The 19,731-nt window shown below is 46.9% G+C and overlaps 1 protein-coding gene across 1 annotated transcript in view; it reads right to left on the bottom strand.

Annotated features, from left to right (window-relative positions):
• Positions 1 to 19,731, bottom strand: part of lamc3 (laminin, gamma 3) — a 65,687-nt gene that overhangs the window by 20,993 nt on the left and 24,963 nt on the right. Inside the window, exons 5-12 of the mRNA XM_036528345.1 lie at positions 19,469 to 19,657; positions 18,041 to 18,158; positions 15,945 to 16,043; positions 15,543 to 15,679; positions 15,040 to 15,159; positions 9,179 to 9,371; positions 6,639 to 6,742; positions 4,018 to 4,242 (exon numbers count right to left, since the gene is read on the bottom strand). Of these exons, the coding sequence (XP_036384238.1) occupies positions 4,018 to 4,242; positions 6,639 to 6,742; positions 9,179 to 9,371; positions 15,040 to 15,159; positions 15,543 to 15,679; positions 15,945 to 16,043; positions 18,041 to 18,158; positions 19,469 to 19,657 (1,185 nt within the window). The remainder of the gene's footprint in view (positions 1 to 4,017; positions 4,243 to 6,638; positions 6,743 to 9,178; positions 9,372 to 15,039; positions 15,160 to 15,542; positions 15,680 to 15,944; positions 16,044 to 18,040; positions 18,159 to 19,468; positions 19,658 to 19,731) is intronic.

Raw genomic sequence — 19,731 nt, 5'->3', positions numbered from 1 at the left:
GAAAATCACCCCAATGCAGTTTACAGTGCTTTAGAGGAGGGAGAGCACACTTAGAGGTCACGATTCACATCTCTCACATGTTTTCTGGGTCGTTTTTTTTTCTTTTTAGCTCCTACAATTCAGCAAAAGTGCTGCCTAATTATCTAAGGAGGGCTAACTGACTAAGATGTACGTGCCTTTAAAAATACAGCGTGGGAATCTCTGGAGCGTTTCCGTCTGCGAGAGACTGTGCGGTCCCCGGGTACCCGGAGCGAGGGCGGGAGGAGCACCAGGCGCTGCGAGGGGAAATGATCACCCCTGAAGATGAGCCGCCCTGCGCTTAATGAGGACATGCCGAGCAGCCCAAAAGCTGTCTGGAGAGAGAGAGAGCTGTCCCCAGGTAGCCAGTCAAAATGAGCCAACCACATACTCCCCCCCGCTGAAGAATAATACTGGGAAACAAAAGATAGATGTCAAGGAGATGGAAAATATATATGTGCGTGCGCATGTTGTGTGTGTGTGTGTGTGTATGTGTGTGTCGACACGTGTATGTGTGTGCTTGTGTGTATCAGGAAGAGACAGCAAAAAGCTGATTTTCCCCTGTTCCCTTGTCACTGTTGGAGATGTTGAATCTGAAACTCAACAGTACTATTTCTGCTGCGATACAGTTAATATAAAGATTCCAAGCCCTCATACATCTCACACATATTGCAATATTAGGCATATGAGGAAATTTAAGGTATTAAATTAAGGTATTAAGACTAAGACATGCTAAGAGAATACAGAAGAGACCCCTAAGACAATATTTACCTTATTAGGCTTATTCATTACAAAAATATATATATTGAAAGAATCTATTTCTGCTGTCACTGATCTCAAATAAAGAGTAATGAAAAGCATTCCCATGGCATAAGGCTAATAAGAACCCGCTTTCCCCTCACAGTTCAAACACGCTCTTCAGACATGACCACAGAATATGTCTGCTGGCCTGATGACACTGGCTGCACCCCAAATATCTCATCCCTCTCCCCACTGATTCCACATCAGGAAATCAACAAGTGAGTAGACCATCTAGTATGTTAGTCACTGATCTCAGATCAGCAGGGGTTTAACAAGTGAGAGACCACCACTGTGTCCAGTGTTGAAGAGCGTGGAGCAAAGGTGAGGAGGAGGTGCAGCCAGAGTTTTTGGGAATAGTTGGTTGGACGGGTGATTGGGGGTTAGGGAGGAGACAGCAGAGCCCCCAAGGCTCAGACCAAAACCTGAAACTTCAGCTCCAAATGAGGAAAAATACGGCCATGATTGTCCGCAAAAGAAACTCTGGAATGCGGTGAGATGCGCTACAGGGAGAATTATGTGTTCAATTTGTTTTGCCGATTAATAGCTTTACCTCCTCCGCAGTCTGGCTCCTCTGAAGATGAGTTTTTACATTTATTTATTTATTAAATTTCCCACCCCTGAAGTCAAGTTGGACCCCCTACTCCCCCTTCCGCCATCCCACCCCCACCCCCTGCCTCCCTCCCCAATTTATGAGTTGAAGTCTGTTCCCAATTTTATGGATGGCATGCTTTGAATTAACACACAAAAAGTGTATGTGTATCTGAAGGACATATGCGAGACTTCATTAGCCCTGAAGCGCGCTACCCTGCGAAAGGAATTCAGTCGTTCCACCGCAAATATTAACATTTCCAATCTGTTGTGCTGTGCTACAACAAATAGAAATGACACAAGTTTGAAAGCGTTAATAAATCATGATTATGAAGCACCCCTGGTCCCGCTTGCCTGCGTAATCAGTGTAAACTCCACTTCCTATTTCACTCGCACCCAAGACTGTACAACAATCCATTATGTGATTACATGCAATTAAAACACATTTTCAATTAAGTTTGAGCTCAGCAATGCAGTTATGCAATCCCCACAGTGAAACGAATAGTGACAACCTATTTTCTCCCCCCACAAATGCTGCACTGCAAGGATTGCCGAATAATTCCATTCTGGGGAGCTGAAAGTCTTAGACTTGCTAAATGCTGTAGAGCAGAACGAGCTCAGTAAATACTTTGAATTTCCTTTGAAGTTAAAGTGTTTGGATAAACAAACCAATGAATGCACCTCCCATCTCTTGGGAGGACCAGAATCCACATACAAGCGCGCGCACACACACACACACACACACACACACACGCATGCACACACACACACGCATACACACACACACACACGCACACACACACACACACACATACACACACACACACACACTCACAAACACAGCCGCTCCTTGCCCCCCCTTTTAAGAATGAAAGCTTCAGTTGTTTGCAGATGTGGAAATTTGAATGTTCACCAGATTGTGCGAGTCGGCTTCAGTTCCTTGAGCACTGGTCTGCCACCCAGGCACAGCTCAGTTTGAGTGCAACAACAGTAAATATTTCACACAAAGAGCCGTTACCATGTGCAGGGTTAATAATGAAGAAGACTGAAGAATCTGAAAGTTGCTCTGGAATGGTTTACGGAAATGCCTTGTTTCTCTGTGCAAACCTCCAGAGGCCGAGGGGCTTAAAGATCGAAAGCCGTTCCCTTTCTTCTCCTGTCTCCTTTGACAACTACAGAGCTTCAGATCCTGCTTTATTTAGCTCTCCTCTATGCTCTGGTTCCTGGATGCCATGTGCAGTGTCAACCATCTGGGTGGAAACCCGCCGATCTGGTCTGAATCTCTGAATCACTGCCAGTGAATAACCTTTGCGGTTTTACCAAGATAAATGTGACAATATTCCCTGTGTCAAGGAAGGGGAGCACTGAGAGTCGGAGCAGATGCCTGTCCTCTGCTGCTCCAGTACAGGAAGCCACTGGAGCTTTCTCTGTGCTGCACTGCAGGAAACCCTCTCTAAAGATCAGGGAACAAAGCATGAGGCTGAGATCACACATGTATGACGGTTGAATGATCCAACCAGCATCTTTCCGCTAAACATGTTTCCTTTTAGTGGATTTACAAAAAAGGAGGAGGGGAGATACAGGAATACAGGAGAGAAAGAGAGAGGTAGAGAGTGAAAGAGGGAGAGAAAAACAGAGTGAGAGAGGTAGAGAGAGAGAGAGAGAGCGAGAGAGGCAGGTGTAACAGAGTGAATCACACAAACCAGAGAAGCACTGTGAAAATAAATGGCATTCTCATTATCACTACAGGCTATTCATTATGTGGCACCAGAGTGTGAACATGCGTTAGGCAGAGTCGGTACACCGTCTTAGCTTAAAAGCAAAGAAATGCAGGTGAAACATTCAGAACAGTAATGGATGCGGTGGGGAGACGGGGCTGATCTGAACTGGGGGGGACTGCAGGAAGGGAAGTGGACGACTGACCGAACCTGAATGAGTCAGCAGGAAGGAATCATTCACACGCGATACTGCGGAGGAGATAACAAGGTAATTTGGTCCTTAAATTAATAACAATTAGCCGCGGACCTATTAAGGAGGGCAATTAAATAGGACAGAGCCAATGACCCCCCTTCCCTTATCCCCCCCCCACCCCCCATCCACCCACACCAGTCCCCAGACAGATGGTGTAAACAATGCAAGCTCAGAGTCTCTGTGAAACGTTCTCGTAAATCTCCGGCCTCAGACGATGGCAGACATTGCTGAATTTATGAGTTTATTAAACCACTTAATATTGCCAGAACTGCTGACATCTCCTCCGCCCTGAACAAAGCGCATCAATATTGAACAGATACAGCGAGGCAGAAGTGCCAATATCACCGACCAGCCATACCGTGCAGAGTTGGTGCCTCTTAAACCTCTACAGCATAAAATGTAGGCACGCTGACTGGAATGTGCGCAAAAGCTGAGGGGACGGAGAGGTCGGGCAGATGAGGCCGGTCTGAGCTCACGGATACACAGGAGGGGAGATGGTGTGAGAGGAAGAACGGTGCGGAAGAAGAGGGGTGAGGAAGAGGGGCGTAATGAGATCACAGACTTTGAAGCAGGCAGGAAAGTTACAGGAGGTTGTGGAGAGGGCGACAGGGGGGTCAGGGGGGTTGGGGAGTTGCTGACCTGTTTCTGGATGACAGTCGCCATGCTGGTTGCAGGTGCAGGGCACACAGCGTGTGAACGGGCCACCGTTGGGGACTTCTCTGGTGTACCCCGGGGCACAGCTCTCGCAGAACTGTCCCGTGAACCCCGGTGGGCAGGCGCACTCCTCCACCCATGGAGCAGGGGGGTAGGGGCCGGGGGTGATGGCTGCTGACTCCAGAGTGACCACCGACAGCTGAGAGGTGTCTGCAGACAGAGGTATACTCTTATTAACTTCTTTTTATGTTATATCATTAAATTATACATTATGTTAATCTATTTATAGTCATTCATATTATTATATATGTACTCTTATTTAAATGCCATTATCCACCACCTTTACCAATAGCAAACAACACACTCTCATTTCATGTCACTCACTCAGAGGGCTGGCCTTGTGGCAGAGCTGTTTGGGTTAAGAGCCCTCCCGACAGCAGCGCAGATCACAGCGGCGGCACCGTCAGGGGCGCGGGTGGTGTGACACTGTGACCTGCCGGTGCTTCCTCTCATTAGCTGCTCAGGCCATTATCACTGAAGGCAGCCTCAGGCTGCAGGCTCATTAAGGTGGTCTTGGTGACTCGGCCGTACCTTGCAGTTACCAATACACAGCAGTGTCTCACTCCCTCTGCCCTCAGCCCCCCCCACTCAGAGCACCTTTAATAAAACTGCTAAATGATTCAATAAACCAAAGGGCGGGGGGAGGGGCGGCCTTGAGCTAACGCACCGGGGGACCCTCGCGCCACATGAATAGAGATCGGCGCACGCCGTTGCTGAGGGTCTCCCACGTTCTGCCCCGGTGAGAGGTGAGGCCACGCTATCACGCGCCGGTACCTTTCTCCGCTTGCGCTTGCTCCCCCACTCGAGCAGGGAGACAAAGAGTTGACGGGGGGCCGCGGCAAACAGACTGTGGCTTTAATTGCAGCTGTTGGCCTGGGATTTCAGCATTCACCCCACAACAAGGACCTCCCGCTGAAAATCCTCTCAGTCTCGTATCGCACCCATCCATTTGTTCGTGTGGAGAGCGCTCTTTCTGGAATTTTCATGTTTTTGAGGGAGATGCAGCTATTGTTGATAAGATGTTTACAACACCAAAAATCTGAAATGTGACACTTATCACTAACAGATTATCCAGTGAATGGCATTGAAAGGGGGAGGCTAATTCAGAGTGAGGAATTGAATCTGCAGGCTGTTCCACTATTGGCACGCTGTAATCCAGGGCTGGTGTGTCGCCGCCTTTGATAGTGCATGACAGCCATCAGATATGAGCGATCTACAGCCCACGCACAGCCGCGGCCGCTGATGGATGACCTTGACTGGTGGAGGCTGGGCACCCCGCCGAGGCGCGATGGTGGTGAAAGGGCTGCTTATTCGCAGCTGAAATGGCTGGCTCCTTCCGTTGTACAATTAAACTTCAGCCCATGCTCCGGTGAACCTTAAGAGCACTGGGTGAGGGCGGCCGCTTATGAATGTTCATTACCGGGGAAATGGTTATTTGTTTGGTTACCGCTCACTGTGGCTTGCCGCGCATGGAAATGCTGCGGCTGCCAGTCATGCCCTGGATGGAAATACGATCCAGGACAGCCCACTCATGAATAGACATGAGCGGGGTAATAAGGAGGAGCCTTGGCCAGAATTCTGTATGAGGGACTAGAGCTCTGGAGCAAGGAAGAGATGGAACTCTGGGTATTATTAAAGAAATTCAGCCTGAGTTAGCACCTCCTCTTTATAAGCCATAAACAGAGGATGACCTGTAGAGGAGACAGGGAAAAGCCAGCATCACTGACTCAGTGATGATTCAGGCTGAATGCCTCTAGGTGTACACCCATTGCACCAGGTGGAACACCAGGGGGCAGGGGGCTAAAGAGAGCTCCTATACCATTTAGAATGGGTATATATGTATGTATTTGTGTGTGTGTGTGTGTGTGTGTGTGTGTGTGTGTGTGTGTCCATGGTAGAGTAAGTACAAGCCTCAGCTGTGGCCTCAGTGATACCAGAAACGTACATCTACTTGGAGGCATTTGAGATCTGGGTCTCCTCAACACTGAGATGAGCAGACGAGACAAACTCATTTCTCCTGCTAAGAGCCCACATTAACATAAGTGTTCTCATCACAGCTATGTGAGACTCAAAAAGGCAGGTGTCATTCTAGGCGGAGGATTCCCTCAGACTGGCTCAATTTATCAGCAACTAATACGGAGCAGCCCGAGGGGCTACCCACCAAAAGAACCTCCTCCTTAATCTTTCCCTCCAGGAGTAGGCATGGCGGCTGTGCACTATAGCTGCGGTTTTAAAAAACAGGTGAGCTCCTTTGAAGTTAAGGAAAAAAGTGTGGGACGGAAGAGTAACAGATGGAAAGAATGATAGATGAGTGAGTAGATTGACACAGATATTTTGATAGATGGATAGACACATAATAGACTGACAGGAATTGATATACAGATCGGGGTTTGAAAGAGATGAATGGTGAGAGAGAGTGAGAGCTCTATGGAGACAGATATGGGCACAGCGGGGAATGCCTGCTGTGTGATGTAAGTGGATGGATCGAGGCACATTTAGGCAGATGATGGGCAGTTGGGTGGGCCTGCTCATTCCGTTACACTCACAGTTGTGTCCGCCCGCATTGCCAATCTTCAAGGCGGTGAGGTTGAGGAGGAGACTCCGGAACTCCCGCGCAGACAGGGGAGGCCTCAGTGCTTCCTCATGGAGCCTACGAGAGCAAACAGGGAGCTTGCGAATCTGAAGCATACACACACACACACACACAGCTGCCTACCACCGCCATGCTTCCCAAAGGGATGGAGTCACACAGTCTAGCTGTTTGAGAGTGATGCGTGTGAGTGTGTGTGTGTGTGTGTGCGTGTGTGTGTGTGTGTGTGTGTGTAGGTGTGTGTGTGTGTGTGTGTGCATTTGTTTGTGGTACAGCACGGCATTGATAGACTCAGGAGACTCCAACACTCCACTTCAGTGCAGTCCCCCAGACTGCCAGACTAGAGAAGTCATAATAAGAGAGGCATTTGCTGATCTAATTTACTAATTCATTTACTAATTTACAATCCATGTCAATGAAAGCGTTCTGCTAGTAACAATTGGTATTCTTTTGAGTCCAGGCAAAATGTCGACTGTGTGGCTGCTTTAGCTCAAAAATGTCCCTTTTAATCAGATAAAAGTAAGGGCAAAGGACTTTCATTAAAGACACCCTCCAGGGCTTCAGTGGAGGCAGTGAAAACAATGTATGTGGGAGGATGGTCAGGGTGACCAGGGTGGTCTCACTTCAGTCTGGCCAGGAAACACAACCAAGACACATGCATAACACACACACACCCACCCACCCGATATACACAAACCCCCCCAACACTAACACACCCAACACACAAACCCTCACCTTATATACAGACACGCAAAGCACAAACACACCCTTAAAACCCTCCAACCATTTGGGTAAAGTATTAACAATCCCACCCATCTCACATGCACGCATCTGGTCATAGTTCACATGCAATCATTTCCGCTCACCAGAGACTGCAAGTGCAACAGCAAATTAAGAAGGAGGGTGTCTACACAGTAATCAAACTCATTTAAACATTTATCAACTCCTGAAAACATCTCCCTCCCCTCTGCTCCTCCCCCAGGTTTTAGGACAATCGGCAGGGGATCTTAGCACGCCGGCTGTGAGTGTCTCCAGGGGATTGGCACAGAGAGACCCTTCCATTTTCTTCAACCGCATTCCTGAATAAAGCAATCCCAGCATCTGGTGACAACACGACTCCTCTTATTCAGGCTAATGTATTCACTCTGACTAACATTAATTAGAAATTCTGTCACTCAGGAACCATGTAGAAGGTACAAAGTGCTGGTGCATTTTCATGTTTATTTATATTCCTAACAAGTTTCTGACAGGGACTCTGGAATACATGTCTTGTTTTGATTGCTGCCAACATAGGTGTGAGGAGAGAACTGTGTTCTGTGATCTGATGATCTCCCTCTCTCTTTCTCTCTCTCTCTCTCTCTGTCTCACACACACACACACACACACATGCATGCACGCAAACATGCACACGCACGTGTACGGACACATGCGCACGCACACATGTATACACACACACACACCACATGCACCAGTGCACACAGATGCATACATGTGTGAACATACACGCTCCCACACACAAAACCTACTGTCATCTGAAGTCAGGAGTCAGGAGTTTGGACAGACATCAGAATTCTTTTCAGTTTGGACAGACATCAGAATTCTTTTCAGGTCCAACTTCCAAAAATAGAAATGACTTAAATGCTTTTTTTCCTCTGTGGTTTAGGCATGATCCACGGATTTCTAATGATGTCCATGATGCTGCTCTCCCTACAGTGTGGATTTGATGACAGTGCTCTCAGCAGGAGCTGCTGGTTTGGAGCAGAGCTGAAAGTGCCCTTCTCAAAAGGGTGAGGGGCTCGTTACCGAATCTCTGTCACCCCAGATGACACTGCGCTACAAGGCGGAAGGATCCTCAACAAAGAAGCTTCTGTTGAGGATCTCGGGGGACTGTTATCTTTCAGTATACAAGAAGATATAATAACAAGGAGAAGCCAATAAGCTTATACTTGTATGAACCTATAGCCTCCCTCACAGCTTTAAAAAATTTCTAATTGATATCCCAGTCTTGGTTGACAGCTGTACACCTTGCGAGAAGTGTGATTCAAAAACTTTGCAACCTTTCGCTAACTTCTCTTTGCAGGATGTACAGTTATAATTGCCCAGAGCAAAATGTGTAAAGAGCAGAATGTTATTTCATCAAAATGTTCTAAAATGTTTCTTCATAAAAAACTTTTCCTGACTGATTGTAACATGGAGATGCTGTTGGGGAGATTAAGGGACCATGGCAGGATGAGGAAGGGGGGGAAATGCCCTCAGAGAGTGCTGACATGAGAGGAAGTTTGCTGAGAGCATAAGGCTCACCTGAGAGTAAAGGTGTGCTGAGAGCAGGCAGAGAGTAACACTCACCTGAGAGTAAAGGTGCACTGTGAGCTACAGCTAGGCAGAGAGTAACACTCACCCAAGAGTAAAGGTGTGCTGGGAGTGACAGGTAGGTAGACACTACTCCCCTGAGAGTAAAGGTGTACTGGGAGCTACAGGTAAGGAAACAGGGCTCACCTGAATGTGAAAGTACTTCTGGAAGTATGTTCAGACTGAGGGCTGGGTTCAGGGGACAGGTCAACAGAGACGGAGGTACGAGGTCCTTTCAGGACCACGTTCACTTGTTGTGGCAGGAGCTCCTGGCTCTCCGCCACGAAGGTGACTGAGAGGGTGCGGCCGTAACTGAGCAGCTGGTACCCCAAAAACTTCTCTGCAAGAAAGAAGGACATGGGGAGCAATTAATTCAGTCTGGATTTCCCATCTTCCTCAAGGGCTGGTGTGATGTTGCGTCTGGCCCACTTCATTCCCACAGACAGCCCAACAACACAGCCAATAAGCATCTAGTGCATCTCTGCAGGGGATCTTTCAAATCCCACTGAGATCAAGGGAGCATGTTATTCATTCCTCTGCTAATCTCCCAGGGCAATTTAATTGCGGGGATGCAAGTCTAGCGCTCCACAGTATACGAGTAGCACCAGAACATGTTGGGTACAATATTTACATAAATCTTGTGTTTGAACTGCTAAAATGAAAGAAAAGGCTGAATTCTCCTTTTTAATTGTTACTGAATTTCTCCGAAGCTCTCCCGCTGGCATAGAGCATTTGTCCAAGAACATTTCTCCCGCCGCTATACGCCTCCAGCACCGGGCCCCGGCATTCAAGCGTCTGCCTTATTCGGAATTCTCCTAACAGGCTCTTTATTCCTCCCTGTCCTGTAAGTATGGTGCGCTGTGTTTTCGCGGGATGGCGAAAGCTGCGCTCCCCACGGAGAGGCGTTTGTACCCAACTTTCGTTTGCCGCTCTGCAGCAGGGCCGCACTGAGATCATTATGATCCTGGGCTCCGGGGCAACCCCACAGCGCAGACGGAATATTTTCTGAAAATGAATTCCCTCCACACTGTGACACGCCGCTGTTTAGTTCATCTCATGCCCCTTATGACTCAACGCGACCGCCATGCCTCATGCATACTCTGACCAGATCTGGCAAACGCCAAATAATTACCTTGTTCGTTTCTCTCCATTTCCAGTAAATGGAAAAACATTTCCTGTCTCTGGGCAGGAGGGTCACCCTGCATGTATTAATGCCTTTGAGCGTCTGTGCGGCCTCCCTCAGATGGCAATTTTGACCAGTCCCCAGTGCAAATTTTCAAACCATGAAGCTGGTGTGTGACAATATTTAATAATACATATCAGACCCTGGGATTAGTACAGATTCAGTCCAGATCGATCACATTGACCCATTGTGCTTACCTTATTCTAGCACCACAAAAACGAAAGCAATTCACATTTGATCATTTAGCTTCTGTGGGCAGCTCGATTTTGGATGTCAGTCCCATGAGATGTCAGGATAGGATTGTGGTGAAGGACCAGTCATGGGCTTAATACATGGGTTGTACCTTTAACTTTAACCCTATGCACACTGTCCTATGTTTGGATGTTTTGAACTCCCCTCAGCTTTAGGCAGATTACTCAGGATCTGTAATAGTTATCCACACATGCCATATAGCACTTTGTTCAGGACTAATTTATCTAATGGAAAATGCCATTGGGAATTTGATATGGCCTTTTATATGAAGTAAAATCATTCTCACTCATTGGAAAAAAGATGAATTTACTTGAGAGCCCCTCCAAAAGCAAATGTGTCAGCTCAGGTATCTCTACAGAGAGTAATAATATAGATTTTCTGGTTTGTATATATATATAAAAACCTTGTCAGAGGGACATTTTGTTGCTTTATAATGTAAAAAGCATCAGCTGAGTGCCAGGGTAAAACATTTCCAGAAGCCTGAAAGTGTTGCCTTTTATTGTTAACACACTGTAAACAAAAAATAACTATTTACATAAAAATTATATCAAATAAATATAATACAACCATAAATCACAGTAATAATTACTGTTCACATAATGTTATGAAATCAATACAAACGACAATAAATAACCATATACATTTTTAGTGAATGCAATCAAATAGATGTAATAATAAATCAGGTGATATTTCAGTTATATTATAAATAACAACAAAAAAAAACTATTCATCAGATCTGGTGTGGTTGTCTATGAGGTCAGCTGGTCTAAGAGTGGCATGCACCTGACTACACTGCAGCTATGAATAGGTGGATAATATATCTTTGTTGTATACAACCCTGTTGTTTCATGACATCTGATTGAACACTGTGTAAGATCCACATTTCTGGTACACAGCAAAAGGTTCTAAAAGAGATAGCAAAACGATATTAGACGAAGATGAAATGGGCTTATTTTTAAGAAAACAGCTTCCCTGGCTAAAAATCAAATGATGCAAAAAAAAAAAATGGGGAATAACTATCATAACCTCATTGTGTGTTGGGTGTGTGGATGAAAGTGACATAAAAAGTCAAAAGTGGCATGAGGCAGACCTCCCAGACCAAGGCAGCAAAGGTGAACTTACTGACTCCAGGGATCTGAGGATTTATTTGTATTAAAAATGATGCCCTAAAGTTGACAGGCCCACTCCTGTCATCAGAGGACTGGTGGCAAATGGGTATCTCCAAAATGCTGTCTTGTGAATTTCAGCAGTGCAAACAGCATAACAAAACAACCTACACCAAACAATACAGTTGCTGTGGGCCCCACACAAGTGCTGTCTACCAGTGGCCAGGCGCACACAAACAGCGATCAAAAACTATCAAAGTCATTGTTATCGCCAACAAATGCTACCCACTGGTCTCCCCATTCAGACTGTATCAAACTAATAGGCACCAAGGTCTATGTCCAATCTGAATCCTCCACCACCACATCCAAGTCTCTTCACCTGTTCCAGTCAGCAGTTCACTTAATGCAGACCTAGAAAGGGAGGGTTGGATTTTATTACACTACATCATTTGCAGACGCTCTTATCCAGAGCAACTTACATAGGTCACAATTTTTCATGTTACCTATTTATACAGCTGTGTATTTACTGAGGCAATTGTGGATTAAGTACCTTGCCCAAGGGTACAGCAGCAGTGCTCCAATGGGGAATCAAAGCGGCAACCTTTTGGTTACGAGTCCTGAACCTTAACCACTATGCTACACTGCCATCCTAAGGTTGCCTCAAGTTGTGTGGTGACTTTGCAGCACATGCCAAGAGAAAAACAAACAAAAAAAGTGTGCATGTATTGTGACCCATTCCGAACAATAAGCAGACTTTGCATTGGTATTGCGGAGCCCATTTTATGTTTACTGTATGTATTTGACACACTGAAAGTGACAAGCCTCCTCTACATGGCAAAATACACAGAAAGTTTCTACGTGGAGGAATGGCTGGATTATTCAGCGTGAAATGAGGTAAGATTACATTGCTGCAATCTGTGCAATCTGCAATTTTCCAGGTTGTAGGTGTTAATTGCTCCCTTACGTATTCAACTGTATGAATGAATGCAAAATGTAAGAGTCCTGTTAGATGGAATCCTTGTTCTGTGTTCCTTGGCATGTTGTGCTAAGTGAATATCGTGGTGTTTGTGATCAGCCTTCACTTTGCTCAACCACGTTGGCCAGGGGAACCCCTGGCGGCTCTTGCAGTCTCCTGATGGGCTGTCAGTAATGTAGATCAATTCTCTTCATAACTGTGATGATGGTAGAACATCAGAGGTGCCTGTCAATCAGTTCCACCTGGGTGATGGATGTTTGACTCTTGATGTTGGCCTCATCGAGTTTTGCCGCAGTCAAGGTTGAACCTAAAGGTCAGCGGATGTTTCATCCCCCCACTGCATCTCTGTCCTTGATTCTTTGGGCCTGGATTTCATAGCCTCGCTGCACTTCATTGGATTTTCCTGCTTTTGATGTTGGTCCCTCTCTTTCCTGGAGTTTAAAATTCAAAAGCTGAGCCATGCTACTGCTGCAGTGCATGCTTTTCACTTAGTCTCCTCAATCCCCTCCACTAAAACAAAGCATGCACTTTATTGCTCAGTCACGGTTTTGTTGGCTTCCTGCACTGCTCTGGCGGGTTTAGAGCATGACAGAAAGAATGCCCTGCCTTGTATTCATTATATATATGTATATATATGTATATATATATATAAAACCTGGGCCTCCGATCTCCATGATTCTCTCAAACCTTTCCTGCCCAGCATCACTGCCCCTGTCTCCATGCCAACTGCAGCAATCACCATGGCAGACAGACATTCACACAGTCTAAGGTAAGACCTTCCCTACTCCTCCGCTCCCTGTCTACCACAGCAGGGACAACAGGGAGGCAGAAATGCTCAACTTCTCTCAAAAGAGTCCAACTGAAGTTCACATGTAGGGAGAGAAGTAAGCAACACTTAGCTTTCCCCAGTCTCAGGCGGTGATGCTCCTTAGGCGAAGCATTGTCGGCTGGTATTTCTGAAGCAACAGGAAGCGTCACTGCTCTTTGCCTATTAATTCTGCTTTTCACCAAGGCGGTGAATGATCTAATTCCCTTTTAAATGGTAAAGCATAACTGGAGAGAAATGAGAATAGATGAAAAATGATTTTACAAGAATCACCAAAATTGCTTTTCCTGTGTTGTTCTCTGTTGGCGTTGTCAGTCAGAATTATTCCTCATTGTGGAAAGAAGAGGCAGCGGATTACAGCAGGAAATAGAAATAAAATTTCCTCCGCAGTTTAATCTTTAAAGTGACTGTGCACACGCAAAAGAAAAGAGGAAGAGAAGAGAAAATGAGATCATTAAGCCTGGTACTGGAGCAATAGATCCCTGCAATTTACTATGTAACAAACAACACAAACAAGAGCTGGGAGACGGAGATAAGGGGACACAATGAGGCACTCTGAGAGATGAGCTCCAGTCAGTGGCTGGTGGCCGGCGCACACAGCCTGATTGATGAGCCTCAGAAAGAGAGTAGATAGACGTAGGGGGAAAAGGATCTCAGTACTTCCACATGTCTGCGGCTGCTCTGAACTCCATCCTGCTGCTTCTTGGAAATGTCTCATGGCAGTAGCCCTGAAGGGGGTCTGTTATGCTGGGGCCCTGGCTGCTGAAGCTCAAAACGTGTTTGGGCGCTTCGGAGATGTGTCTCTGGCCGATCCCCTCACTGGTTCCGCCCCCTTAGGTGACACTCAGCTTTTGCATCCCGCCCGCCCCACTATTACCCCAAGAGCACCCTTGCTGTCATTCTCTCCTCCTCAGCCCACGCAAAATGTTTTTCTTCCCCATGTGATTTCTCCAACTCAGTCAGAGGAGAGTGCATTATCATCACACCAATGACATTTTGGATGGCTGCAGGACAGGTGACCTCATCTGCGGGGCTTGTTTAACATGAGGCAAAGATGGGGCCGAAGTGCACTGTGGGCGAGGGTGCCCCCCCTGGGGCATTTTAATTTGCAAACAAGAGCAACAGGCAGGGGCGGTGTGTGGTAACAGACGCTGCGATGATTAACGCATACGCGGTGTTAAGCCTGAACCTGTGGCTTACTCATAAGACCAGAGGCTCCTTCTCCAAGCGCAACACTGCTGAGCCTTCATGCAGATTAAAACAGAGGAAATATCACAGTCTGTCCCAGAATGCACAACCATCTTCCACTGGATCATGTAACACTGTCCTTGGGCATAGAATAGTACTCGATGAATAATGTTTCTCGGGATTGAATTAATATGACTTCCGTGTATTCCAGGGTCAGAATTTAGATGATAACTAGTTTTAAAGTTATGCAGACTTTTTTTTAGCAAACTAGCAGTTCTAGATGATGTGTTATATCACATGGACCAAACCACAGATCTTAAACAGAGAGTACCCCCCTGATGAGCTAAAGAGAGGTTTTGGATTAGAGTTGGGCCAGTTTAGAGAGGGCATAATTGTTTTCTTATCATTGGAAGGAACAGTGGAAACCTTTTCTCAGCTTCAGTCCTATCGCAGACACAGCACCTGTTTTTGACCCACCTGGGGCTTTGTAGAAGCCAATGTCGTCCTCACTGTAGGGCAGTAGGTACACCTCCCCTTCTTTCCAAATTAGAGGGACCTCCAACCCCCCAGAGAACTCCCCTGTCCAGCCGTCTGGATCTGGAAGCAATGTGACAAAAACAGGAGCAAGATTTCCTCCCTCTCTCTTCAATGTTAGCGTTTATCGTCCTCAAGCCTGCACAGCCACTAAGCCTGTGTATTGCTTTGGATATAGCAGGACTCCAGAGAGTCATCTGAGCTGTGGGGCAAAACGCAAATTAGGCGCAAACCTTTCAGCATAAGCAAGTCAACAGGAAACCAAAAAAGAGCAGTTGCAAACAGAGGCCATGCAGAATCGGGAGGCATGGGATGTGGAGGGTGTGTGTGTGTGTCTGTGTGTGTGATGGGAAATAGAAAGCACAAAATCATCTGCCGAAAACAAAGAGCGGCCTAAACCCTGATTATCGTGAATCGGAAGGAGGATTACCTGCCTGACTGATTACCTTCGGTAAAGTCGGAGGCGATGGTGATTGCCGAGTGCCCGGAGGAGGAGGAGCAGGCCACGGAGTGCCCAAAACAGAAGCAGCTCTCACAGCCCCGCGGGTTGTCAGATGCCAGGTTAAAGGAGCCGGGCTTGCACCTGCAATATCGTCAGGACAAAACAAGATAATAAAACACAGCCGACACTGACTGCAATACACTCAGCTTACTTTTTTAACACCATCCCTTTTCAACAAAGGAAAGCAACACGTTACACTGGACGCAGAGAAGGTCAATTTGTCTAGTGTTTGGTCCATGCGCTGGAGCTGGTTGGTTGTGTTAGTGCCCGTAATGCAGCAATGGCAGTGGTGTATTGAGCTACTGCTAATGCCGCGGCGCAGACAGAGAGCGGACACAGGAGGCACCTGTCACACGCATATCCCTCCACGTTGGCCTTGCAGTGACACTGTCCGTCCAGGGGGCAGCAGGCACCCACGCTGCCAGAGGGGTGACACTCACAGGGCCTGCAGATGACAATGACCCATCTCTGTGAGTGTGGGTCGAGCATTCACCCCAGGTCACCAACAACTCCCCCCTCCCCCCGAACCTGTGAGGATGACTGCATGTGCTCCCTTTGTGTAGCAGGATGGACGTGTTGTGTTCCTGTTCGGTCTATTCTTAACCACTCCATAATTACCAGCCAATCATTATACTGGGTACTCTATATAAGGAAAGGTAACTTGTCTAAGTTCACATCTGACGTCAAATGCATGCCCCATTTCCTGTTTACCTGATTTCCGCCTTGGTCGCAGGTATTGGAGCTTTATCCGCGTTTCTCTGCTTCCTTTGTTTATCCTTTACTGCTGTTATATTGGCTACTTATGATTTTGTAGATCCTTTTATGGTGGATCTTCTCCTCTGGAAGCTATCTTCTCGCAGATCATTACTGGTACTGCACCTATTTCCCTTGCGATGTAATCTTATGTTGCATGTAATAAACAAGTGTTTTGTTATAGGTAACCGTGGTTTAACCGTGGGGGGGGGGGGGCTGGTTTCTTCTGGTGGTGGTATCCCCCTTTCCTGTGTGCCGTCTTCACCTGTTGGTTTTTGACCCTTCACCATTGTGTGTGGATGTGTGGGCACGTGTGATTTGGGGTGGCTCTTCCTTGGGATTCCTCCCTTTCCCTAGCTAGCCTGCCTCCCCACCGGTAAGCCTCAGCTCTCGGTATTACCCCTGTCCCTCTGTGATCTATGTGTGGGCTGTGTAACTGAAGGCTTTTTTTATTGCTTATTTTTTTGGCTATTGTTAATAAAAGATCATTAATGGATGGAACCACGTCTCCCACTTATTAGTATACGAACCTGAGTGCCTTTTGGGTTAATGGTACTGCTTTGAGGTAAATATTTCCCTGGGTGAAATTCCCAGGGTGGTGTAGTCTGATCCTTTACACGGGTTAGTGCCCTACAATACAACCGCTTGCCACATTCACATGCCTCTGCTATGCTTGTGCCAAGGTCAGCCAGGGCATTCAACGCCACCTGGCCGTGGTGGGAAACGGACACACTTCATGGGAGTCACCCTGCCAGCTTAGGGGGTCCTGTACAGAGAGGAATCTCACAGCCATGACCATATGTTTGTTTGTCTTTGTTTTTCTCAGATCAGAAAGCACACCTTTGACTGTTTTCATTGATTGATTGCATTCCCACAGAGCTGTAATGCAGAATCAATGCTTTAACGAGAGCACCATAAAGAATAATTCAATTATCCAGCATCCCCTTTATGTTGTTCTGCTCCACTGGCTGGAGTAATTCACACTCCCATTTAACTGGTTGGTATATTGTTTGTGTGTACTGTAAATGCGTATGTGTATGTGTGTGTATATATACTTGTGTGTGTGTGCGTCTGCATGTGCATGTGTGTGTGCGTCTGCGTGCGTGCGTGTGAGCGAACGCAGAATAGCAAATGACATTCAGGACATGTTTGCCATTCCTTTTTTTAATAATGCAACTCATCCAGGGGACAGCGTGTTACAGTATGAATATTCATACAAAGTGAGCTCACCTGGGAAAAACAAAATGCTTTGAGTGTTTCTTTTCCCCCTCTCATCTCTGCTAAGGCTTCTGATTACAAGGACATGTGTAGCAGCACACACAGAACAAAGGCAGCCCAATGCTGCCACTTCTCACTACCACATTAAAAAAGGAGGCTGGGTCAGTGGGACCTGTAATGGATATCACATTAATAAATCACCGCGGCCTGTCACTGTGAGCCGTACGGCGGCATCTGTGCCATGGGGAAGATACGGGTACAAATGCCCCATAATGCCTGGGAGGCCTAATAATGCTGCACCGCGTCACTCAAATTATTTATAATCACGCAGCTCTGTGCATGGGGGTGATAGATGGGTCTGCCTGTGATCTGATAATAACTTGGTTAATAACAGCCTTCGCCTGCTAGCATGAGGAGGTGGGGGGGGGGGGGGGGGGGGGTGTGCTCTCCTCCGGTGCACTGTTGCTCTACCTGCAGCCGGCAGGCCCCAGTGAGTGGAATCCGGGCTGGCAGTTGTCACATTTCTCCCCGGTCACACTCTGTCGGCAGTGGCACACACCGTCGCTCTCGCACTGCAAGCTCAACGACCCTGGGAGGCAGGGAGAGGGCAGAGAGGAATGGGTGGCAACGTGGTCGGGGGGGGGGGGGGGGGGGGGGGGGGGCATTTGCTTCACAACGTTAACAGATATTGCTAAGATGTTTTAATAACTACTGATACTAATGCAGCTACTGATGTTACCGCTACCCCTATAACTGTTATTACTACTGCTGACGGTGCAACTCCTACCACTGCTGAGCGCAGGTCCTTGAATATGCGTTCCGTAACTTAGCAACGCCATTGTGTGATGCCATGATGCAGAGACAATAACTTGATATGCACAGCTAGTCCATTTTTAGCAAGCCAGCAAGTGACTTCAATCAATGAATGTCCAAAGAAAGCAGTAAAGAAACTCAGAAATACATCCCTGTCAACACCAGCCCTACATGCTTTCCTAAGTATTTATTGCTGCTCTTGCTGTTACTACTAAAACTTCTATTGTAATTGTTTTCACTACTGCTAATAACAACTCATACCACTGGTACTACTGCTGGAGGGAGGGGAAGGGCACATAACTTTTGCAATGTTAACAGTCATCGCAAATACATTTCAAAGACAACTATCACTATCAGTTACCACTGCAACTGCCACTATAACTGTTATTGCTACTGCTAATACTACAACTTCTACTACTACTACTTTTATAGCCACTGCCTTGGCAATAACTATTATTACTGCTAGCTAAAGGCAGGAGGGTTGATACAAGAGAGAAAAGGGCCCTACAGCTACCCGTACTTCACAGAGATCAAGACAGTCAAAAGTAGTGCAGACTCAGTAGTGCTGGGAATTGTCTGGTTGAGGCTTTGATCAACATTATTCATCCAAACTGCCCATGTGCAGCTGGAGAGGACATTAATCAGTTTACACGTCTAGACACTGTAATACATTACACATTTATGGCCACTCAATTTAATTGCCATTCATGATGCGTGAAGGAAGGGGTTTTCGCCTCTAGGTAACCCAAGTACTGCCGTGCTGCATAAGGGAGGGCAGGAGGGAGGGGCTTCTGTGAAACTTTGGACACATTTATGATTAAAATGAGACATTTGGGTTTTGTAGAAGCAGTGATAACGCCCACAGCGATTTTCACATGCCACACTGAATAATCCACAATGCTTTGGTCAACTACTTTGGCCAAATGCTTGAATAGCACATTGTCAGGTTTAAGATTCACCTCCTGTGTAACCACAGAGCTGTGTCTTGGGGTGCATACTGTGGTAGAGGTGTGGCTCTGAGGACCTGGCAGTTTGCAGAGCACTGTGATTGGAGTTTTCCTCTCAGGAGGCGGGGCTTCCTCTTACCCAGTGCGCTGCAGTTGCAGGGCAGACAGACATCTGACGGTGAGCTTCGGTAGAAGTTGTCCCTGCAGAACTCGCAGTGTGGTCCATCTGTGTTGTCCCTGCAGTTCACACAGCGCCCCCCGCTGCCCGTACTTCGATACAGCTCAGTGTCAAACACACACTCATCTGCCCGGCCACTGCAGTTACATGCTAGAAAGAGAGAGAGGGGGAAACAGGGAGGGTTGACAGAGAGAGAGACAGAGAGAGAGAAAGAGAAAGAGAGA

Source organism: Megalops cyprinoides, chromosome 5, assembly GCF_013368585.1.
Source record: "Megalops cyprinoides isolate fMegCyp1 chromosome 5, fMegCyp1.pri, whole genome shotgun sequence".
Classification (NCBI taxonomy): domain Eukaryota; kingdom Metazoa; phylum Chordata; class Actinopteri; order Elopiformes; family Megalopidae; genus Megalops; species Megalops cyprinoides.
The sequence above is the reverse complement of the archived record's forward strand: the minus strand, read 5'-3'. Positions and strand labels throughout refer to the sequence as shown.